We start from the raw sequence: 25567 nt of genomic DNA on the forward strand, positions 1-25567 counted from the left end.
GTGCCCACGTAAACTGGAACATTATCTGAAGACCAGACAAAAATGTAGACAAAATGGGGAAGTAGAACTACAAGGAAAAGTAAATCTGCCATTATACAAATAATGAGTTTTAATCTGGGGAAAATTTACAAAAGTTACATGGCCTAAAACCTAATTCTGATTCATAAGGGAGTAAGCAAGGAAGTTTCTATTAAGCAGATAATTTTTCACATAGCATAAGTAATCCCAGTAACAGCAGCTGTAGGATCTTAAACAACTAAAGCAGAATATATGCATGGTGGTCAAAAATGACAATTAGCCAAGTGGACGAAAACAAGGAAAAAACAGCTGAAAAGTGGGATAACAGCTTTTCGCTAACTCAGCTGGGATTGAAGGAAGTCTGCAAGTGGGAATATCCTTGTGGTTTAAGACAGGTATGAAAAACTTGACACAGCTCTCTCAACCCAGTACTGGCGTAACCAGTCAGGAGGAGAAGGAAACCACACTCACTATAATTCCAGTCTCACATAGACCTACCACAACAGCAAACCAAACACATAAACACACAAAAACATACTCGGAGGCTCTAAATAAAAATCTGCCTAAGCAGAAGAGACCTCCAAAGCAGACACCCAAGCAACCACTACCCCAAACCAAAACACGTGCAACACATAGCTCACAAAGCCAGTGTGCTGAACAGTCACAGCCCCTAAGGCTAGACAACACACCTGATACACTTGTAATAGGTGACTCTATCGTCAGGCACACTGACGTCCCGCTCACCAGGCTGAACAAGGAGAAGGTCACGGTGAGCTGCTTGTCAGGCGCTAGGATCCGCCACATAACACAAGCACTCAGGTCACTCCAAGGCAAGTACAAATATAACTCAGTCATTGTCCATGCTGGTGTGAATGACCTGAGACGTACCTCCCTGGACTACATGAAAAGAGACATAGATGAGCTCTCTGAGCATGTAGCCCAGGCCGGTATGACCCTGACCTTGAGTAGCATCTTACCCTCACCAAGAATGATGCCACAATATGAAGACAAGATGATCAATTTCAACAATTGGCTTAAGTATTGGTGTCATTCAAAGGGGATCCAATGCCTGTCAGCCTGGGATGACATGCTCGACAAGCCACGATGCTTCGCTAGGGACGGCTTGCACCTGTCACCCCTGGGCTTTCGGATATTGGCAAAGACTCTTGCCACCCCCATAGTGCCTTTTTTAGGCAAGGCTCAAAAGACAAACCCACATCCATAGGTATCACAAGGGATAAGAAACTAAGAGTAATGCTACTCAACGCCAGAAGTCTAAACCTCAAGATGCACACACTCGAAACTCTCCTTAGCATGGAGAACATCGATATCTGTGCAGTAACAGAAACCTGGTTCAAGGCTCCCGAGAGCATCCCAGCACTACCAGGTTATACCGCATACCATGCTTTTCAGCCCCAAAACTTGGACCGAACCACAAAAGGAGGGGGAGTATCAATATTCGTCAAAGATACCCACACCTCCAGGTTGGTGGCACAGCACGAAGCATCAGAGACTATCCATGTGCAACTAACAGTGGGTAAAACTGCCTTCCAGTTTATAGCCTGCTACAGACCACCCTCCCAAACCCAGGAACCCCACTCAGCCTTCCTGAGAACACTGGAAAATATAAAGGTCTCTCCAAACACCATTATATTGGGCGACTTCAACTACCCAAACATAGACTGGTAGCATTACTCTAGCTCCAACACCCTAGCCCAAAGGTTCCTAGAATTTATAAACTCAAATGCTATGGAACAACTTGTTACCACTCCCACAAGAGGGGAAAACATACTGGACCTGATCATCGCCAACATGGGGGCTCTATGCTCCAGACCAGAAGTGTATCCCTCACTGGTAAGATCAGACCATAAACTAATCTCACTGGATATTCACATCCCGACCCCACCCCCTGCCCAGAAAACCACAGTGAAAAATTTCTCTAAAGCAAATTTCACACTCCTCAAAACTGAGGTGGAATCCTTCAAAGCCCCCGGGCCTGTGGAAAATACGGCCCAGACCACAGAATCCTTTATAAACGCATTCCATGAACACCTTTAGGAATGCATGGATCATGTAATCCCAAATAAAACCAAGACCCAATCCTTCAAAGGCAGGCGTCCTGTCTGGTGGACCCCAGCCATAAACAAACTGTACAATAGAAGGAGGAAGCTACTACATGATAGAGCAAAATCCCAAAAAGGGAAGGCATCTCTGATCAGTATTAACAAAAAACTACGGGCACTCATAAAATCGTCTAAGGCCAGCTTCAAGAGAAAAATTGCACAGGACACTAAGGATAATCAAAAGGCTTTCTTTAGTTATGTTAGGAACCTGGGTGGGAATTCCCAGATATGCTCAGAATTAGTCCAAAATGACAAAAAATAGACCGAACCCACAGACATCGCCAACATCCTAGCTGGCAGGTTCAGCGCAAACTTCTCCCCCCCCCTCCCCACCAAAAGGGCAAATATCTATCCCAGCAGAGTGCTGCCCCCCTGACATCTCAGATGCTCAGGTAAGAGCCGCCCTCTCCAAAGCAAAAAACACAGCATCAATGGGACCAGATGGTGTCCTGGGCTGTGTCCTACATGAACTCCAAGAAGAGCTAAACCCAAACATAAAACTACTGTTCAATCTCAGCCTTACTACAGGATATGTACTCAAAGAGTGGCGTACAGCAACAGTGGCCCCTCTCCACAAAGGTGGTGCCTCAATGGATCGTGGAAACTATCGCCCCATAAGCCTGACTAGCTTGGTCTGCAAAGCTATGGAAAGGATCATCATGGACCTCATAAATAAAGATATTGGGGACCTACAGACACTGGATCCTACCCAGTTCGGCTTTGTTAAGGGCAGATCCTGCCTCTTAAACCTGGTCGATTTCTCTGAAACAGTCACCAAGGCCATTGACGAGGGGAAGGTGGTCCACACGGCCTACCTGGACCTCGCAAAAGCCTTCGATACAATACCCCACTCGGGGATTATAGATAAGCTCACCAGCTTAAATATAAACCCCTATGTCACTAGATGGGTTGCAAACTGGCTCAAGGACAGAACCCACATGGTTAGAATTGATGGAGCCATGTCAGACTCCAAACCAGTTACAAGTGGCATCCCACAAGGCTCAGTCCTGGGACCTCTCTTGTTCGGTATATATTTCTCGGAGGTACAGGCCAACACAGAAGGACTGTGTATGACCAAGTTCGCAGATGACTGCAAACTAGGCGCCATAATCGACTCTCCAGCCGACACAAGCATCCTACAAAAGGGCCTCATAGAAACAGACAACTGGTGCCAGAGCCATGGCCTCAAGCTAAACGCCAAAAAGTGTATAGTCATCCCCTTTGGCAAAAACAAAGTTCCCACAAATTACCACATAGGTGGTAATCCATTAAGTACAGAAGAAGTAATTAGGGACCTGGGGACCCAAGTTGATAGCAGTCTCTCATTTGACAACCACGTGGCCAAAGTGGTTAGAAAAACATTTTATATAGCCCACCTAATCATGAAGGGATTCACATCTAGATCAGGGGAGGTCATCGTGCCTCTTTACTCATCCCTCATCAGGCCCATAATTGAGTACAATGCTCCTTTTGGAATGTACCTTACCAGACACCTGCAGCAACTGGAAAGACCCCAAAAGTACCTCACCAAGAGGATCAAAGGGCTCAAACAGATGCCATATGCTGCCCAGTTAAAGAAACTCCAGCTCTACTCAGTGGCATACCGCCTGTTCAGAGGCGATCTGTGCCTGACGTATGAAGCCATGTCCAACCCGGAATTAATGGACATGCTGCACCTCAGAAAATCCAAATCCCATCAAGCTACGAGCGCGAGAGACTTGAACCTCAGCACTGAAATAAATAGGACATGCAGGAGGGACAGATTCATAACCCAGAGGCTCCCTTCACTCTGGAATAAAATCCCAGTCCAGGTTAGGCAGAGTCCCTCATTGACTCTCTTCAAGAGGAATCTTGATGAGTGGATGGGAGATCGTAGGTTTACCCCGGGTATCACTTCTGTGTCACTGTTAGACAGAGGCACAGTATACTAACCTCGAAAAAGGGCATAGCAAAATTAATTTAAAATGGGTGGCGAAAGCCAAACACACTCTGGCTAAGCTTATAAATGTCCTAGGGCAGATAGCCTAGTATGAACCTATTAACCTATGAACATGGTAACAGTTAAAAAGATAAAACATATTTATTGTCTTTTTTTCAATATTTACCAAAATACAAAAGATGGTAAGTAAATCAAATAGCACAAGCAATGTGGATGGATAACTCATTCCAATTCCATTTATACTATAAAGAATATAAAAAGAGCCCTCCTACTGAAAGCAGACAAACCCTAAAATTCTTTTAAAAATTAAGGGGTTTAGAGGCATAGTAAATCAGGGGAACATGGCATAATATCTCTAAACATTTCAGTACAGCTGATTCTATTTCATAAAAAAGAAACTTAGCTTGGTTAGCATGATCTGAGTAGCAAAGAGAATTATAAAATCACTAAATTGTGCCGTACATCAATATATAGGAGAAAGAACAACTTACATTAATCTAATACATTTCGCTGATGGGGTAACCAATGAAGTTGATAAAACATAGGCTGTGGTCATCTAGACTTCAGGTAAACATATGATTTTACCCACAGAAGATCAGCAAAGCAAAGTTGGTCAGCGTGTGCCTGAATCCTGGATTGCCGGATTCTACCCCGAATCCTGGATTGCCGGATGTGGCATTTATGTCACTCGATAGTTTCTAGGCAATTATGTGAATAATTCTGTTATGGTTCCAGGGTGAAGGATTCACAGTATTTTGTGTGATTTTTCTTCCCTCAGAAACCAGATGGAAAGGCTGTAGCTTGACCCTTGCACTGGGTCTATCCAAGGTGACCAAAGGTGCACTTTACGATTCTGCAACAGTTTATGGATGTTGGATAACATGTGTTGCACCCACAGCGACCTCTTGGAGCAATCAGCTAAAGGTTATTCAATGAATCATTGACTCATGCCTTTTGCTGTGAACCTGCAGCAAGAAAAGAGGAAATTAACTCTGTTTCTGTGCTCAACTTGCACAAGACCTCTGTTTTATTTTACAAACACACTAATTTATGCAGCTTGCTTCTGCATAGCTCTCACCATAAAACGCATATTATAAAATGGTCTTCAGTGCTCAGACTTTATTAGATGCTTCAGGTTATGCACTGAAGATGATTTTGCTGAGCTGGGAAAGTAAATGCATATATTTGTTTTTTTATCACCAGATGTTTTTTTGACAGGCAGAGACAATAAACTCACAGGCATGAGGACGGAGTACTTCAAGGAGTCCACAGCATACTGCTTAATAGTGAGCTTAATAAGAAGGGCATTTCCACTGAGCCAAACTTCATTCCATTTGTGCTTCCATTTAATCACAGCACCATTTCTCTCTAGAGGTCCACCACTTTAACTGCCATATTTTATAACCTAACCATAACATCAGCACTTTATTATCACAGCATCCCAATTTCTCCAACATTTCCTGAAAACCTGGCACCAAAGCCTGTAACATAATCCAGTGTTAGAAACCTGGTACCGAAGCCTGTAACAAAAACCTGGTATAAAATCCTGCAACAGAAACCTGGTATCAAAGCCTGTAATAGAACCTAACATTAGAAACCTGGTACAAAAGCCTGCAACAGAACCCAGTGTTAGAAACCTGGAACCAAATCCAGCAACATAAACATGGTACCAAAGCCTATAACAGTACCCAGTGTTACAAACCTGACACCAAAGCCTGTAACTGAACTCAGTGTTAGCAACCTTGTACCAAAGTCTGTGAAAAACCCAATGTTAGAAACTTGGTATTAAAGCCTGTAACAAAAATCTAGTACCAAATCATGTAATAGAACACAGCATTAGAAACCTGGTACCAAAGCCTGTAATAAAACTCAGAGTTTGAAACCTGGTACCAAAGCCTGTAAAAGAACCCAGTGTTAGAAACCTGGAACCAAATTCAGCAACAGAAACATGGTACGAAAGCCTATAACAGAATCCAGTGTTACAAACCTGGCATCAAAGTTTGTAACAGAACTCAGTGTTAGAAATCTAGTACTAAATCCTGTAACAAAACCCACTGTTAGAAACCTGGAACCAAATCCAGCAACAGAAACATGCTACTAAAGCCTGTATCTGAACCCAGTCTTACAAACCTGGTACCAAAACCTGTAAAAGAACTTGGTGTTAGAAACCTGGTATCAAAGTCTGTAACAGAATGCATTGTTAGAACCCTGGTACCAAAGTCTAAAACAGAACTCAGTGTTAAAAACCTGGTACTAAAGCCTGTAACAGAAACCTGTTAACAAATCTTGTATTAGAAGCCTGCATTAGAAACCTGGTATAAAAGCCTGTAACAGAATTCAGCATTAGAAACCAGGTACCAAAGTCTGTAAAAGAACCCATTGTTAGAACCCTGGTACCAAAGCCTGAAATAGAACTCAATGTAAAACTGGAAAGTTCTCCTTTGGCATTGCAGTTCAGGGCTACCATGTGTCCTTCATATCACCAAGGAGTTTGAGATAAGCTGCATTATTTGCAGAAAATATTCCAGTACTTGTAAAAGGGGCTGGGACACATCCGGCTGACCATTTCAGGGAACACTGTAGGGAAGTCAGTAATGCAGAGATGCATGCAATCCACGGTATTTCATTTCATCAACAGCAGTGACTGCATCAGTAGTCTGTGTTTTCCAAGCACAGATTCTGGGATGATGACCACACAGAAACTGCAGAAACCAAACTTATGACTTGGCCTAGTAACCCTCTGCTCTAGAAGACAACCTATTTTTGACTACCCCCTCCAGTTGGTTATGATAATCTCTCAGCAAGATTTCATGTTGCTGTCTAAACATGCCGCTATGCAATTAACTGCAATGCTGTTTGTTAAACCATTCTTTGATAAACTTTCTACTGTTTGTTTAGTTATTTGCTTTGTTTTGTGAACCAGGATTATCTAACTGTGCATAGTCCTACTTTTGGTTAAGACCTGGGGTAGAAAAACTAGTTACTTAGGTTTACAGACAGACCATGTACAAACAAGAACTTAGCATACAATGAGCTTTCGCTTACCATTCTGTAAAATCTGTAATCTGCAAAGTGCATTAAGTACTAATGAAGTAAACAGATGATGCATGTTTAGAATTAAAAAGGCCTCAATGGGTTGTTAGCCCAGTAATCACCAATGAACCTATACATCCATTCACTCAATATGCACATATATACACAAGAAGATTCACTCTGCATCTTTTTTGTTCAGCTTTAGTCTGTATCTTGATGTTAACTAAACTGGAACCATTTTAGAATACTCTCCCACAGGACCTGAACCTGGTTGCCTTCTGACAAGAGTTTGTTAGTATTTTTTTTTATATATGCTTTTTGACACACACGCACACACACACACACACACACACACACACACACACACACACACACACACACACACACACACACACACACACACACACCCATGTACCTGCTGGCTAACAAGCCCCGCACCAATCAGACTTGAAGTAATTTATTCAGCAGTGCTGGGTAACTCAAGCAGTAGTAAAACAGCTGTATGGAGTGCCCATCATCCAAGCGGTCATGGCGTATGTTGTGTCCTTGTTGGCATCCTTGGAATGATGTACAGTACAGGTGCTACTCCCTCTCCTTGATGAGGGGCATGTAACCTGCATCGTAGCAGAGCCAATGCGCCTTCCTTGTTTGACTGCAGTCTCAGATGCACCTGCGATGAGGGATGCTGCATACACAGCACAGTGACTGATTACCTGTCCTCAGGCAGACTTTATATTGTCAGCCCTCCTCTGAGGGACCATAGCATCAAACAGCTCCAATCCTCCCCAAACCCTCAGGATACACACACCTGTCCCTCTTCCTGCTAGCTCCAGACACCAGGGACACTAACTGAATATGGGTCACTTGGGTTGTAATCTGGGCTTTATCCCTATTGCCTAATGGAGCTGCAAGAGTTTATTGCACATCTACATACTCCCTAGACTTGTTGGGGTCACAAAGGGGTGTTCCAATACGTCTCCACTTCATTGCTGTAGTGCAGTAATAACAAATATGAACCATTCTGTGCTTTCCTGCAATTCCCTATCGTATACTAGGAATTACTTAACAGAAATATTTACTTTCAATAATAACTTGCCACATTTTTTAATTAAGTGGCAACAGATATGAAAATACCTTGTAGTTAATCTCTAATGTTGTGTCGCAGCTTATTTCAGTATATTGTGTATAGTATATTGAAACTCCAGTCACAATTGTATGGGTTAAACCCTCTCATTTCAGCAGCAACTATATATCACCATATGCTGCACTTTTACTTAGCTGTATCAATTAGGTCAACCTGTAGACCTCTACAAGCTGTTATATCTTTCTCAACCATCATGACTACTTTGTTTTCCTCAAGCATCTTGTGTCTATCTGACTGATTCTCTTTTGTGCTATTGCAGTCTCATGTCTTCCAGTAACTTTTAATTTTTATATTTTATATTATTTCTGGAGAAGACCAGATGATAAAACACCCATTTTAACATGTATTTTCTAAGCATAGTGTGTACTCATACGCCCTTATACACTCTGCTTTATCCTGTTTTATGTCCCATGCTGAAGCAGCACACCCTGTTTTCGGTTGCTGCCTTCACCAACTGAACTGTAACGATGGTGGCTTCATCTCGGTTTGCACGGGAATAGGAAGGATTTTCTCTTATAGATTTATCTGCTGGTACCAAAACTGTACTCATTCACTTTGTCAAACGTTTGCTGAGCTGCTGACTTCACTGTGAGTTGGCCTGTCTCTTCACAGTAAGCCTGTAGCTCCAGAGACTTCATATGTTTATAGTCCCAGGTGTCATTACAGACATCTAGTTATGTAGCCTTTTCTGGGACCAAAAAATATTAAATAAAATGGAGGAGGTGGATGTGAGATCCAAGAAGACAAATTTATAAAAAAAAAAAAAAAAAAAAAAACATTGTGCACTGAGGAAGCTGAAAAGCACTGAAATGGAAAAGTAAAAAACATCTAAGTCATACTTTTCTTATATATGCCAATGCAAGCATACTTTTTCAGGGAAGAAAATATTTTCTGGGATGAGAAAAAGTGATGTTTACGGTATAGGAGCCCTTTAAATAAAATTTCACCTACTGATTGCTACACTAATAGAAGTGGTATATTCAAAGTTGCGACAGATGGCACATACAGCAATTAGTGCCCTTTCTTCAAATGCAGCCAGGCCAGAAACACACTCTCTTCAGACACTACAGTATTAGCCAGGTAATGATCTGTGACATCTGTACTGAAAACTGTGGAAACAAAATTACAAAGGTAAAATCCAAAGAAAAGGTTAAGAATCCTTGATCTGCATGTTATTACAAGACATTTATTTAAACCCAGTACAATTTGCCTCCGTTTCTGCATTTCATTAAGACAGAGCTTAAGAAATATGGAACACATAATTTCATAAAAAGGTCTGAGAGTGCTCAAATGTGACTGATTAAATGGTAAAGTAATTTTCACAGCTGCCCTTAGAACTTATCCCTTATTTCTCCTAATTACTCAGGTATTCCAGATGTCACTTCTTGAGGAGAGGAACCAATTTCCTGTCTTTAAAACTCAGACCACACTATTAGAAAGCTACACTCTGGTATGCAAGTGATATTTTAAATAAATATATCCTCCTCTTCACCAAGGCACAAAACTTTCAAAAGGAAAGTGGAACTTTTAAGCTTTGATATGATTAATTTTCGTCCTTTTAATCCGGAAGCCATAATGCCTATAGAAGAAAGTACATTTTTCCTGATTTTATCTATAAAGACGTGACATATGCTTAATAAGACCTTCTTACTAAAATCTTTGAATGAAGAAATGAAAAAAATATTTTAATTTCATTTATGAACTACACTGAGATTAATGAACTATTCAGACCGCAGTGTATTCTGATTGCCATTTCAATACAGAGAAGTGGTACAACGTATTCACTACAGAAACATCCGGAGTCAGTTCTACCTGCTACATAATACACACATCTGGCTTACTGTATGGATCCAAAAAATAGTGTGCTGGAACGGACTGAAGAGACAGGACAATGCTCTGAATAAATTGAAACTTTATTATAATCTGTAAAACCACAAATAAATGAAGTTTAATGCCACATCCACAGACAACAGTGTTTTCGTCTTGCTAGCTAAGACTTCATCAGAACCATAGTCTCATTCAAATAACTACCCTTATTAACATACATCAATTAAATAATAACAACCCAATTAAAAAACATTTGCTTAAAACTACAGTACTGAAAAACTGAACCAAGGATCTAACTGATGAAACATACATGTTAAAATACTCTGAATGAAAATATTTCGAAATAAAACAAACATAAGGTTAATTCCAAGATGAAAATCAGCACAACTATATTAAAATGTTTTACAAACGGCTCATACTTCTTTATCGCATCACTATAACAGCCTACAATGAAAACACCAAAAATCCTGTAAAACTTGTTCATTTACTACTAGTTAGTCTCTTCGATCCATTCCAGCACACTGTTTTTTGGATTTTACTGTATGGCTATTATCCCTAAGCACTTTGTATAGCACATAATTCAAGCATTCCTAAAAACCTGTTCCGGAATGCTGAGAAGAACTGTCTTACATATCGGAGCAGGGTAACTGCTGGAGGCAGAGGTTTCCAAAGGCAGCTAGCTAGAACCACATATGCAGGCATTACTCAATGTTTCTGTAGCTGTAACTTAACTCCCAACTGCAGGAACACCAAAACAAACTAGTCACTTGTTTTTGCAAGCATGAGTCTTACTTAGAACAGATTATAGTTAGACTTACGGATATTGCAATATAGGAACCATACATCTTGAAGGAAAAACATTTGTTTTGTGATGAAAAAAAATTAGTGTTTTCCTCTGGTTTGATTAGTTTTTGTACAAAAAGAAGTCTATGGAGATGGTTGGTTCAAAAATGTCCCTTGGCATATGTCCTTCCATATCACTGTTTCAGCATTCTTTGGTATGCCATATGTCACAGGCATCCTCCCCATGCAAGGCATAGGGCATAAAGGTGATGACTGGATGTACCATCCTCAGAACTTGTTTGCCGCCAGACCGATCAATGTATTCAAGCATCGGTCTGAATCTCTGTTAATCTGCTGGTTCTACGAATTTCAAATAAGTGCCCCGTTGGGGTCTTTTGATTTTATTTTTCTTATGATTGCCTTGTAATCTGGTTGTTGGGTTTCATGTCCTCCAGAAAGGGGAATTGCCAGTACAGGAGACAGAGTCCCCATAGAGATCATCAGGAGCAGTGTTTCTATGGTTAGGCACTTCACAAGACCATACGTCCTGCGGGATTTGTCAGTCCTTTGTCCTTAAGACACTGACGAGTCGGCTTTCTTCCCTAGTGATTTATCTTGAGAACCTGTGACGTAAGTTGTTGCTAAGGATACCATGGAAGAATCTTCCCAGCCTGCGGGGGTGCCGTCTAGGAAGAAAAAGGCCAATAAAGTTAGGTCTGATTCTTTGGCTTCCGGAGCAGCATCCAGTTTCTTTCTCAGATTCTTTGCATGACCGCTTCAGAAGCTGGCATGGACCTGATGCCACTCATGTCCATAGAGGTTTTGCAGACGTCCACCTTGAATGTACAGAGAGAACTGCAGCTGGTTATTACTGAAGGGCCTAGGGGTGTTCCTCAAATTTTAGTTAGGAAAGAGGTTCCAACTACCATTACTGAGTGCCATCAAGGGTCAGAGTCTCCAAAATCTTTCAAGGCTGATGTCCCACTCAGAAAGAAGCACAAAACTAAACATATTTCACGTGCTTCCAAAGATCCTCAGAGTGTATGGCAGAACTTCACTCAAGGCTTGTTTAATGCCCTTATGGCTCTCAAGTGTCCACAGGATGTTTCTGTTCCTGCTCTCCCCTGTCTTCTACCCCTCGTAAGAGAGCCAGGGAGCAGGATTCTTCTAAGGAGGATGCTGCTGATACCAACAAAGAGTCCTTGACTTATTCCCCCCAGATTCCTTTCCAAGTTGACTATGGTTCTGTCAGTCCTGACTCTCCCTTTGTGGAGATTTCATTTGGTGATACTATTTCGAAAATGATGGATTTTTTCAAATGGGACTGTGCTCAGGTGTCTGTTACTCAGAACAGGCATATTAGCTTCCACAAATGGGGTCTCCCGGGCCTGCTGCTGTTCCTTCTCTTCTTGCCGCCTTGCTCAATGTTTTTTCTGCTGCTTCTCAAGCTCCTGATTCTCAACCCCCCATCCCAAAAAAAAACTGATACCCCCCCGTCCCAAAAGAAACTGATAGGTTTTATAAGGTGCTTGACGACTGCATGTTTCTTTATGTGTCCCACTGTTGACCCCTCTAAATAAGCCTTCCAAATGATTGCCTTTCTCAAAGTTGCTTCCCTTTGATAAGGACACCAGAATCATAGAGAGGCTGGCTAAGAAGGTCTACACTTCTGCTACCCTGGCCTTAGAGCTGTTAACTATAAGATAAATATGACTAGGTACGTTTTGGCTCTTCTGCCTCAGGCCTGTCAAGCCATTTCAGATCTTCCTGATTCTGAAGGGAAAGCCTCTACTCTTGCCTTGCTAGGGATGTCCTCCCAAATAGCTCGCCATTCCATTAAATGCAGCTGTGATGCTGCTGATGCTTCGTCTAGGGCTGCTGCTTTTGGAATGGCTTTGAGGAGGCATTCCTGGCTCAGACTTCACCCTTTGCCTGATGAAATCAAGGCTAAACTGATGGATGCTGACCTGGATAATAAGCATTTGTTTGGTGCTGCTGCTGCAGAGTTGTTTAAGTCCCTGCAAGAAAAGGGCAAGGCCTTACTGGAGTTGAAGCATATTTTTGTGTTCTCTGTGCCCAAGATTCAAAGAATTACCCTAATAAGCCTGCTTTTGTCCATGGACAGTCTCACCGTGTCCGAAAGGTAAAAAGGGGGGTAGAAGGGCTCCCTCTGCTAAGGCTACCAAAACTCCTACTCAGAAGTCTCCTTTTCCTGACAAACCAGGCACTGTCTGACTATCCTTGTCCAGTTCTTCTCAGTCACATTCCTCTTTCTCTGCATCTTTCCCTGTCCCTTCCTATTTGGGTACAAATCACCCAAGACACCTGAGTTATTTCCATAATTCACCAGGGTTATTACATGGTTTGGAAATCTCTTCCCTCCTTTTTGAGAATTCCTCAGCCTCCTCAGGAGCTGCCTCTTTTTTTCCAGAGGTGCTTCAGGGCCTGTTGGCTCAAGGAACAATTCGAGAAGTTCCAACTCCTCACAGGGGAAAGGTCTTTTACTCCAGAATGTTCTTGGTCCACAGGAAAGAAAGCAGCTGGAGACCCATTCTGGATCTTTCTCAGCTGAACAACTTTTTGAAGGTCCCTTCCTTTTGGAAGCTATCCCTTCAAATCTTGTTTCCTCTGCTACTTTCTCAGGCTTTTCTAGTTTCCCTGGATCTGAAGGATGCTTATCTCCATATTCCTATCCATCCCCTTTTCAGGAATTGTTTAGTTTCTCTGTTGCTTCCTGGCATTTTCAGTTCTCTGCTTTGCCCTTTGGCCTCTCTACTGCCCCAAGGGTCTTCATCAAATGCCTTGCTCCTGTGATTGCTTTTTCTAGGCTAAGGGGGATACAGGTGCTTCCTTACCTGGATGGCCTGCTTATTCAGGAATCTTCTTAAGAGATCTTACTTCAGCATCTGTACTTCACCATTTCACTACTGCAAAGCCTGGGGTTTACTATAAACTTCCAGAAGTCATTCCTGCCTCCTCCTCAGGATCATGTTTTTCTGGGTTGCAGGATCTAGACTGTTCCAGTGTTGGCATCCTTGCCTCGTCCCAAGGCCTTACCTCTCATTGCTTTCTTTCAATTCCTTCTTCCTCTCCTTTTAATCACAGCCAGAGAATTTCTGAAGACTCTGGGTTTCATGGAGTTCACCATTACTATGCTCCCTCTAGCCAAGCTCCACTTGAGAAAGCTTCAGTGGTTTCTAAAGTCAGTTTGGCTTCAACATGCTCATCCTTTAGATGTTCTAGTCACTCTACTTCCATGCCTCATGCTGGGACTTCAGTGGTGGATTCATCAGTTGTCCCTCAACCCAGGGCTTCCTTTTCAACCTCTAATCCCCTCAGGGACTTTTCACAGATGCCTCAGACATGGGATGATGGGCCTCTTTTGGCCTTCTGAAAGTACAGGGCCTTTAGTTACTTCAACAAAAATGAGATCACATGAACATCAAAGAGATGAGAGCTCTTCTCCTGCCTCTTCAGGCTTCTCATCCTCTTTTCTCCCCAGGACCTCTCAAGATTCTCACAGACAATACCACAGTGATGGGGTATGTCATAAAGCAATGGAGGACAAGGTCTTATCTTCTATGCAGGTTAGTCCTTCAGGTTTGGGAGCTAGCTACCCAGTATCAGGTGACCCTTCAGACAGTTTACATTTCCTCAGATAAGAACATAGTGGCAGATTGTCTGAGCAGGTCCATAACTTCATCCCATGAGTGGATGCTTCACAGGGATGTGTTGTTGGACATTTTCCACCAGTGGGGTACTCCTCAATTAGATTTATTTGCCTCCCCTTTGAACAGTCAACTTCTTCTATTTTGTGCCAGAGCTCCATGTTCTCTGACCTGGAAGGTGGCCACCCTCTCTTTTTCTTGGAAGGGGATGTTTCTTTATGCCTTTCCTCCTCTTCTTATTCCAAAAGTCTTATTCAAGATAAAATGGGATACTCCCAAAATCTTGCTGGTGACTCCCTTTTGGCACAGACAGCATTGGTTCCCTCCTCTTATGCATCTTGCCAAGGGCAGTCATCACAAGTTACCTCACAGGGTGGACCTACTCACACAAGACAATGGATCTCTCATCTATCCTCACCTGCCCACTCTTCAACTGACAATATGGGTGATATGATTTTGATTCCATACAGACAACTTTTTTTTCTGAGGACGTGCTTCGGGTCCTGCAGGAGGCCAGGAAACCCACTACTAGGAAATCTTACTTATCCAAATGGAAGAGGTTTTCTGTTTGGTGTCTTTCTCATAACCTGGATCCACTTTCTGTGGGTGTTCCTTTGGTTCTATCTTATCTGTGTGAATTGCTCAGTGCTGGGTTGGTTTATTCTTCTGTTAAGGCCCACCTATCAGCTATCTCTGTTTGTCTGCCTTTATCACCTCCTTTAGCTTCTAGAGTTAAGGCCAAATGGTTTCTTAAAGGCTTTCTTCATATTAGGCCTCCCATGAAGTTTGCCTCCTCCCTGGGATCTTAATTTTGTTTTAGAAAAACTGACTCAGGCTCCTTTTGAGCCTGCTGCTTCAGTTTCTTTACAGAATTGTTTTTGGAAGACTGTTCTTCTTTTGGCCCTTACTTTTGTGAAACAGGTGTCTGAGCTGCTAGCCCTTATGGCTGTTCCTCCTTTTTTAGTTTTCCATAAGGACAGGGTGTTTCTTCGGCCTTATCCTTCTTTTATGCCCAAGTAGTTACTGATTTGTCTCTCAGTCAGTCTATTTATTTGCCCACTTTTTTTACCTTCTCCACAGTCTGCTAGTGAGAAGGTTTTGCCTACCTTGGAGTTGTATAGACAACTCTGATATGATTTGTATAAGACTAAAGCTTTTCATAAATCTGAACAGCTTTTTGTTTGTTTTCATTCTAGGTCCTTAGATGTGGCTGTTTCAAAGCAAAGCTTTTCTTCATGGATATCTGTAGCCATTTCTTTTGGCTATTCTTTTCATGGGAAGAGCCTTCCTACTTCTGTTAAGATTCATTCCACTAGGACTGTAGCTTCTTTTGGTGCTTTTTTTCAAGGGTTTGGATACCAGTTCTATTCTTGAGGCAGCTACCTGGACTTCTGTACATACCTTTGCCAAGCATTATATGTTGGATGTGCTCTCGAGGGTCACAACTGGCTTTGCCAGGGCCATTTTCCATGGCTTCCTAGAGGGCTCTGCTGGCCCTTTCTCCTCTCAGTTTTCTTCCTGAACCTTTGCACTCTCCCTGTTGTAAAGAATACAACAGTGATATGGAAGGACATCGTACAGTTGTGTAAAATCTTACCATAACAGTGATGTCCTTCTCTTCACTGTTGTAGCCTTCTCTCCCTCCTTCCTCCCCCACCTCATTTTTCCTTCTGGGTGTGTTTGTTACCTATTTTTATCCTTGGAGTGTTGTTCCTACCAGGACTTTTTCAATTCTGAGGATGGTACATCCAGATGTCACCTTTATGCCCTACGCCGTACACAGGGAGCATACATGTGACATGAGGCGTACCCTTTACAACCAAAAGGCTTTGGTATACTGGCTTGATGTTGGGCTGTCCTTGGCAGGGGATCCCTATTGTAAAGAAAACTCCAACAGTGAATGGAAGGACATCTACTGCTACGATAAGATTTTGCACACCTGTACTTTTTCAAACTGCCATCTGTGTGAATTTGTTTTCTGTTTTATCTTATTCTGTTCTCCCCCTTCTGTCCAGTATGTGTATTGCAGCTACAGCTTCAAATCATTTCAGAATACCTCTCAACCATCCAGATTTTAACAGAATGGCCAGATTTTTGCCTCATATTTTGGGTCTGTTTCTTATAAAAGTTTTTGGTTTTCTGGCAAGTCACTGAGAACTGAAGTAAATAAATAATGGTATGCACTTGAGTTCAGCCTTCATATCCTTCAGAAAATGCATGCTAATACAAATGCTGTTATCCTAGCAATTTACTTCAGCAGTGGTGCAGCGGTAGCATTGTTGGCACACAGCAAGAGGTTCTCCCGTTCGATTCTTGGCTGGAGTTTGGGGAGTGCCTTCTGTGTGGAGTCTGCATGTCCTCCCCGCGGCTGGGTGGGTGTTCAAAAGACATGCGTAAATGGGGCGTGCCTTCATTGAAGGTTGAACGTTGAGCTGGCACCTCGGCGTTCGTGAAAATCTACTGCCAATCATTAGCGGACCGGAGTTCCGCTGTGGCGACCCCTAACTGGAAAAAGCCAAAAGACAACAACAACAACATAAGAGCAATATTTAAAATGTGTCCTTATTTTTGGGTCTTTGCCCCCCCCCCCCATTATTTTAGTCTTGGTCCAGATTTCTTGTGCTAAGAGGTTAAGAGGTATGCTAGCCTTTCATTAAAAGCCAAATAGTTTGTAAAAACACAGGAAATGCTAGAACTAGTGATTCAAAGAGCAAAAAGCAACCAAGAATTCAAAATGGACCAAATGTGTGGGATTGGGTGAAATACAGGACTCCAAAAGGACTGTGCAGGCAACAATAAGAAAGAAGGAAGTAATGTTTGAAGAGTGACCTCCAAATATGACTGACTTGGTAGGAAGAGGAACTTAAGGAAATAAAGTCTGAAGAGTATGAAATGCAGAAAGAGAAAGTTACATCTATGGAATCGAGGTCTGCAAAGTGAAATGGATAAGATAAAAGGGAAACAGAATGAATAGGAGGATAGATCCCAGCACTGGAATTTGAAGGTTAGAAGGACCCCCAAAGCAGAGCAGAAGGAACTTTTCATGTATATTTGTTCAGCAGGAAATTGTAGAAATATTCTTGGCACCACATTACTTAGTTGTGCTGTGCATGGAAATTATTGCGAGAGCCAGCTTATCCTGCATGCACTGGGATGCAGGGATAGCTAGTGGGAAGAGCTATATATATATTAATGTAATAAAACAGTAAAATACTCAGACATCAGAAAGTACATTTTTAATTTTCTAATTTGTAAACAGGAAGAGCTCCTTAATAAATCTACATACTGCCACAGAAAAACAAAACTGTCCAATCCCCAAAATGGGTAAAAGTACACCAGCTACACAGATGAGAATTTAAATTGCCTTACATTTTCATGTGCATATGGTGTCATGACTAGTCCAAAAATCATGGATAAGCCTTTGAGAACAGCTGGGAAAAACAACAGGGATGTCGATGTTTTGATAGTACAGGACAGTGGGGACTAATTTGGTGCATACCCCAATCAAAATTTCTGAAAGTGAAACAGGAAAATGTGCATCCCAGAATGCATTGCTGTCCAATCAGAATAAGCAGCGGAAGCAGTGTAATTAAGTGCCTAATATCAAACAATATGTAAGATGTGTTAATGGCACAGGGACCAGAGGAAGAGCCAAGTATCCATAATATCAAATGATATGTAAGATGTGTTAACGGCACAGGGACCCGAGGAAGAGCCAAGTATCCATAATATCAAACAATACGTAAGATGTGTTAACGGCACAGGGACCAGAGGAAGAGCCAAGTATCCATAATATCAAACAATACATAAGATGTGTTAATGGCACAGGGACCAGAGGAAGAGCCAAGTATCCATAATATTAAACAATACGTAAGATGTGTTAATGGCACAGAGACCAGAGGAAGAGCCAAGTCAAGTATCCATAATATCAAACAATACGTAAGATGTGTTAACGGTACAGGGACCAGAGGAAGAGCCAAGAATCCATAATATCAAACAATACGTAAGATGTGTAACGGCACAGGGACCAGAGAAAGAGCCAAGTATCCATAATATCAAACAATACGTAAGATGTGTTAATGGCACTGGGACCAGAGGAAGAGCCAAGTATCCATAAAATCAAACAATACGTAAGATGTGTTAATGGCACAGGGACCAGAGGAAGAGCCAAGTATCCAAAAATTTCTGTAAACCATGCTCTGAATATCGGAAGCAGGACACCTAAGAGAGATAAAACGTATAAGTAGCCAAAGAGTAGAATGCCTGGATAGTGGAAGAAGAAAGAGTGGAAGAACTGGGATAAGGAAGAGAGATGCAAGAAACCATGGTTCTCACAAGAAAACGTTGAAATAAGTAGGTGGAAAAGGATCACTAACTGCGTGAGATAATAGGTGTATAAAGGTGTTGTACTGAAAGAAGCATTAGCGATTGCTTTACTACAGAGGTTCACAGTTTGTTAGGAAGAAAAATATTTATTTTATTTATTTACTTAGTTTGGTAACTGGGGTAGGGCAACAACCAATGAATGACCATTCCCAAGTTCAACCTGTGGTTACATTCAATTGGAACATCAAAACGGTCAATATCAAACTTTACATTAAATAGTAACAGAAATATCAAATATCAAAAAAGAAGAATTAACATCACTGGTACATCATGTGCAAAAAGATACTAAAGTACAGCATTTGATGAAGTTACAAAAGGTCATAGTCGGCGGAAAAAAATTGGCAAAAGGCAGCAGGGAATCAAAACGAGAGGAGTTATGTATAGGTGAGACTTTGTCAGTTAAGTAATGTGTCCTGCTGTGAGACATTTGTATTCATTACTTTCATCATGTGGAAAACTGCTGAACTAATGAGTAGGCATAGAACCTGGGACTGTGGAAGTAAAGCAGCAAAGAAAGGGGTGATGTTAGGAGCTAGACAAACCGTCACAGGGGCAGGAACAATACGAAAAGCCCATGTCTGAGCAGAGATGTGACCGAAACCACTACTGTTAGATGACACAGCTAGTACTTAGGACAAAAATACAAACACTCTAGAAATAAAGCCATGGCCAAACAGAAGCAGTCAAGTCATTAACAGGGAGACGTGCTCTAAACTGACTCACATCCATACACAGTCAAGAGAGGAAAGAAGGAACGGGAAAAGCAGAGCAGAGAATGATGGGAATATATTCCAAGAAGGAGAGAAGGATTTATGGTGTAAAGACAGGAATATATTCCAAGAAGGAGAGAAGAGAGCATGGTATAAAGACAGGAATATATTGCAAGAAGGAGAGAAGAGGGTATGGTGTAAAGACAGGAATATATTCCAAGAAGGAGAGAAGAGGGCATGGTATAAAGACAGGAATATATTCCAAGAAGGAGAGAAGAGGGTATGGTATAAAGACAGGAATATATTCCAAGAAGGAGAGAAGAGGGTATGGTATAAAGACAGGAATATATTCCAAGAAGGAGAGAAGAGGGTATGGTATAAAGACGAGAATATATTCCAAGAAGGAGAGAAGAGGGTATGGTGTAAAGACAGGAATATATTCCAAGAAGGAGAGAAGAGGGTATGGTGTAAACACAGGAATATATTCCATGAAGGAAAGAAGAGAGTATGGTATAAACACAGGAATATATTCCAAGAAGGAGAGAAGAGGGTATGGTTTAAAGACAGGAATATATTCCAAGAAGGAGAGAAGAAGGTATGATGTAAAGACAGTAATATATTCCAAGAAGGAGAGAAGAGGGCATGGTATAAAGACAGGAATATATTCCAAGAAGGAAAAAAGAATTTATGGTGTAAAGACAGGAATATATTCCAAGAAGGAGAGAAGAGGGTATGGTATAAAGACAGGAATATATTCCAAGAAGGAGAGAAGAGGGTATGGTGTAAAGACAGGAATATTTTCCAAGAAGGAGAGAAGAGGGTATGGTGTAAAGACAGGAATATATTCCAAGAAGGAGAGAAGAGGGTATGGTATAAAGACAGGAATATATTCCAAGAAGGAGAGAAGAGGGTATGGTATAAAGACAGGAATATATTCCAAGAAGAAGAGAAGAGGGTATGGTATAAAGACAGGAATATATTCCAAGAAGGAGAGAAGAGGGTATGGTGTAAAGACAGGAATATTTTCCAAGAAGGACAGAAGAGCGTATGGTATAAAGACAGGAATATATTCCAAGAAGGAGAAAACAGGGTATGGTGTAAAGACAGGAATATTTTCCAAGAAGGAGAGAAGAGGGTATGGTATAAAGACAGGAATATATTCCAAGAAGGAGAGAAGAGGGTATGGTATAAAGACAGGAATATATTCCAAGAAGGAGAGAAGAGGGTATGGTATAAAGACAGGAATATATTCCAAGAAGGAGAGAAGAGAGGGTATGGTATAAAGACAGGAATATATTCCAAGAAGGAGAGAAGAGGGTATGGTATAAAGACAGGAATATATTCCAAGAAGGAGAGAAGAGGGTATGGTATAAAGACAGGAATATATTCCAAGAAGGAGAGAAGAGGGTATGGTATAAAGACAGGAATATATTCCAAGAAGGAGAGAAGAGGGTATGGTATAAAGACAGGAATATATTCCAAGAAGGAGAGAAGAGGGTATGGTATAAAGACAGGAATATATTCCAAGAAGGAGAGAAGAGGGTATGGTATAAAGACAGGAATATATTCCAAGAAGGAGAGAAGAGGGTATGGTATAAAGACAGGAATATATTCCAAGAAGGAGAGAAGAGGGTATGGTATAAAGACAGGAATATATTCCAAGAAGGAGAGAAGAGGGTATGGTATAAGACAGGAATATATTCCAAGAAGGAGAGAAGAGGGTATGGTATAAAGACAGGAATATATTCCAAGAAGGAGAGAAGAGGGTATGGTATAAAGACAGGAATATATTCCAAGAAGGAGAGAAGAGGGTATGGTATAAAGACAGGAATATATTCCAAGAAGGAGAGAAGAGGGTATGGTATAAAGACAGGAATATATTCCAAGAAGGAGAGAAGAGGGTATGGTATAAAGACAGGAATATATTCCAAGAAGGAGAGAAGAGGGTATGGTATAAAGACAGGAATATATTCCAAGAAGGAGAGAAGAGGGTATGGTATAAAGACAGGAATATATTCCAAGAAGGAGAGAAGAGGGTATGGTATAAAGACAGGAATATATTCCAAGAAGGAGAGAAGAGGGTATGGTATAAAGACAGGAATATATTCCAAGAAGGAGAGAAGAGGGTATGGTATAAAGACAGGAATATATTCCAAGAAGGAGAGAAGAGGGTATGGTATAAAGACAGGAATATATTCCAAGAAGGAGAGAAGAGGGTATGGTATAAAGACAGGAATATATTCCAAGAAGGAGAGAAGAGGGTATGGTATAAAGACAGGAATATATTCCAAGAAGGAGAGAAGAGGGTATGGTATAAAGACAGGAATATATTCCAAGAAGGAGAGAAGAGGGTATGGTATAAAGACAGGAATATATTCCAAGAAGGAGAGAAGAGGGTATGGTGTAAAGACAGGAATATATTCCAAGAAGGAGAGAAGAGGGTATGGTATAAAGACAGGAATATATTCCAAGAAGGAGAGAAGAGGGTATGGTATAAAGACAGGAATATATTCCAAGAAGGAGAGAAGAGGGTATGGTATAAAGACAGGAATATATTCCAAGAAGGAGAGAAGAGGGTATGGTATAAAGACAGGAATATATTCCAAGAAGGAGAGAAGAGGGTATGGTATAAAGACAGGAATATATTCCAAGAAGGAGAGAAGAGGGTATGGTATAAAGACAGGAATATATTCCAAGAAGGAGAGAAGAGGGTATGGTATAAAGACAGGAATATATTCCAAGAAGGAGAGAAGAGGGTATGGTATAAAGACAGGAATATATTCCAAGAAGGAGAGAAGAGGGTATGGTATAAAGACAGGAATATATTCCAAGAAGGAGAGAAGAGGGTATGGTATAAAGACAGGAATATATTCCAAGAAGGAGAGAAGAGGGTATGGTATAAAGACAGGAATATATTCCAAGAAGGAGAGAAGAGGGTATGGTATAAAGACAGGAATATATTCCTAGAAGGAGAGAAGAGGGTATGGTATAAAGATGGGAATATATTCCAAGAAGGAGAAAAGAGTGTATGGTATAAAGACGGGAATATATTCCAAGAAGGAGAGAAGAGGGTATGGTATAAAGACAGGAATATATTCCAAGAAGGAGAGAAGAGGGTATGGTATAAAGACAGGAATATATTCCAAGAAGGAGAGAAGAGGGTATGGTATAAAGACAGGAATATATTCCAAGAAGGAGAGAAGAGGGTATGGTATAAAGACAGGAATATATTCCAAGAAGGAGAGAAGAGGGTATGGTATAAAGACAGGAATATATTCCAAGAAGGAGAGAAGAGGGTATGGTATAAAGACAGGAATATATTCCAAGAAGGAGAGAAGAGGGTATGGTATAAAGACAGGAATATATTCCAAGAAGGAGAGAAGAGGGTATGGTATAAAGACAGGAATATATTCCAAGAAGGAGAGAAGAGGGTATGGTATAAAGACAGGAATATATTCCAAGAAGGAGAGAAGAGGGTATGGTATAAAGACAGGAATATATTCCAAGAAGGAGAGAAGAGGGTATGGTATAAAGACAGGAATATATTCCAAGAAGGAGAGAAGAGGGTATGGTATAAAGACAGGAATATATTCCAAGAAGGAGAGAAGAGGGTATGGTATAAAGACAGGAATATATTCCAAGAAGGAGAGAAGAGGGTATGGTATAAAGACAGGAATATATTCCAAGAAGGAGAGAAGAGGGTATGGTATAAAGACAGGAATATATTCCAAGAAGGAGAGAAGAGGGTATGGTATAAAGACAGGAATATATTCCAAGAAGGAGAGAAGAGGGTATGGTATAAAGACAGGAATATATTCCAAGAAGGAGAGAAGAGGGTATGGTATAAAGACAGGAATATATTCCAAGAAGGAGAGAAGAGGGTATGGTATAAAGACAGGAATATATTCCAAGAAGGAGAGAAGAGGGTATGGTATAAAGACAGGAATATATTCCAAGAAGGAGAGAAGAGGGTATGGTATAAAGACAGGAATATATTCCAAGAAGGAGAGAAGAGGGTATGGTATAAAGACAGGAATATATTCCAAGAAGGAGAGAAGAGGGTATGGTATAAAGACAGGAATATATTCCAAGAAGGAGAGAAGAGGGTATGGTATAAAGACAGGAATATATTCCAAGAAGGAGAGAAGAGGGTATGGTGTAAAGACAGGAATATATTCCAAGAAGGAGAGAAGAGGGTATGGTATAAAGACAGGAATATATTCCAAGAAGGAGAGAAGAGGGTATGGTATAAAGACAGGAATATATTCCAAGAAGGAGAGAAGAGGGTATGGTATAAAGACAGGAATATATTCCAAGAAGGAGAGAAGAGGGTATGGTATAAAGACAGGAATATATTCCAAGAAGGAAAAAAGAATTTATGGTGTAAAGACAGGAATATATTCCAAGAAGGAGAGAAGAGGGTATGGTATAAAGACAGGAATATATTCCAAGAAGGAGAGAAGAGGGTATGGTATAAAGACAGGAATATATTCCAAGAAGGAGAGAAGAGGGTATGGTATAAAGACAGGAATATATTCCAAGAAGGAGAGAAGAGGGTATGGTATAAAGACAGGAATATATTCCAAGAAGGAGAGAAGAGGGTATGGTATAAAGACAGGAATATATTCCAAGAAGGAGAGAAGAGGGTATGGTATAAAGACAGGAATATATTCCAAGAAGGAGAGAAGAGGGTATGGTATAAAAAAAAGGAATATATTCCAAGAAGGAGAGAAGAGGGTATGGTATAAAGACAGGAATATATTCCAAGAAGGAGAGAAGAGGGTATGGTATAAAGACAGGAATATATTCCAAGAAGGAGAGAAGAGGGTATGGTATAAAGACAGGAATATATTCCAAGAAGGAGAGAAGAGGGTATGGTATAAAGACAGGAATATATTCCAAGAAGGAGAGAAGAGGGTATGGTATAAAGACAGGAATATATTCCAAGAAGGAGAGAAGAGGGTATGGTATAAAGACAGGAATATATTCCAAGAAGGAGAGAAGAGGGTATGGTATAAAGACAGGAATATATTCCAAGAAGGAGAGAAGAGGGTATGGTATAAAAGACAGGAATATATTCCAAGAAGGAGAGAAGAGGGTATGGTATAAAGACAGGAATATATTCCAAGAAGGAGAGAAGAGGGTATGGTATAAAGACAGGAATATATTCCAAGAAGGAGAGAAGAGGGTATGGTATAAAGACAGGAATATATTCCAAGAAGGAGAGAAGAGGGTATGGTATAAAGACAGGAATATATTCCAAGAAGGAGAGAAGAGGGTATGGTATAAAGACAGGAATATATTCCAAGAAGGAGAGAAGAGGGTATGGTATAAAGACAGGAATATATTCCAAGAAGGAGAGAAGAGGGTATGGTATAAAGACAGGAATATATTCCAAGAAGGAGAGAAGAGGGTATGGTATAAAGACAGGAATATATTCCAAGAAGGAGAGAAGAGGGTATGGTGTAAAGACAGGAATATATTCCAAGAAGGAGAGAAGAGGGTATGGTATAAAGACAGGAATATATTCCAAGAAGGAGAGAAGAGGGTATGGTATAAAGACAGGAATATATTCCAAGAAGGAGAGAAGAGGGTATGGTGTAAAGACAGGAATATATTCCAAGAAGGAGAGAAGAGGGTATGGTATAAAGACAGGAATATATTCCAAGAAGGAGAGAAGAGGGTATGGTATAAAGACAGGAATATATTCCAAGAAGGAGAGAAGAGGGTATGGTATAAAGACAGGAATATATTCCAAGAAGGAGAGAAGAGGGTATGGTATAAAGACAGGAATATATTCCAAGAAGGAGAGAAGAGGGTATGGTATAAAGACAGGAATATATTCCAAGAAGGAGAGAAGAGGGTATGGTATAAAGACAGGAATATATTCCAAGAAGGAGAGAAGAGGGTATGGTATAAAGACAGGAATATATTCC

The 25567-nt window shown here is 40.9% G+C and overlaps 1 protein-coding gene across 1 annotated transcript; it reads left to right on the forward strand.

Annotated features, from left to right (window-relative positions):
- The first annotated feature begins 22537 nt into the window (after window positions 1–22537).
- On the forward strand, window positions 22538–24837 carry LOC122795729. The gene has a single exon (XM_044064037.1). It carries the CDS (start codon window positions 22626–22628, stop codon window positions 24738–24740), a length of 2115 nt encoding a protein of 704 aa, XP_043919972.1. The 5' UTR covers window positions 22538–22625; the 3' UTR covers window positions 24741–24837.
- The last annotated feature ends 730 nt before the right edge of the window (window positions 24838–25567 follow it).

Source organism: Protopterus annectens, chromosome 2.part2 (assembly GCF_019279795.1).
Source record: "Protopterus annectens isolate FY-2018-M chromosome 2.part2, PAN1.0, whole genome shotgun sequence".
In the NCBI taxonomy this organism is placed as follows: Eukaryota; Metazoa; Chordata; order Ceratodontiformes; family Protopteridae; genus Protopterus; species Protopterus annectens.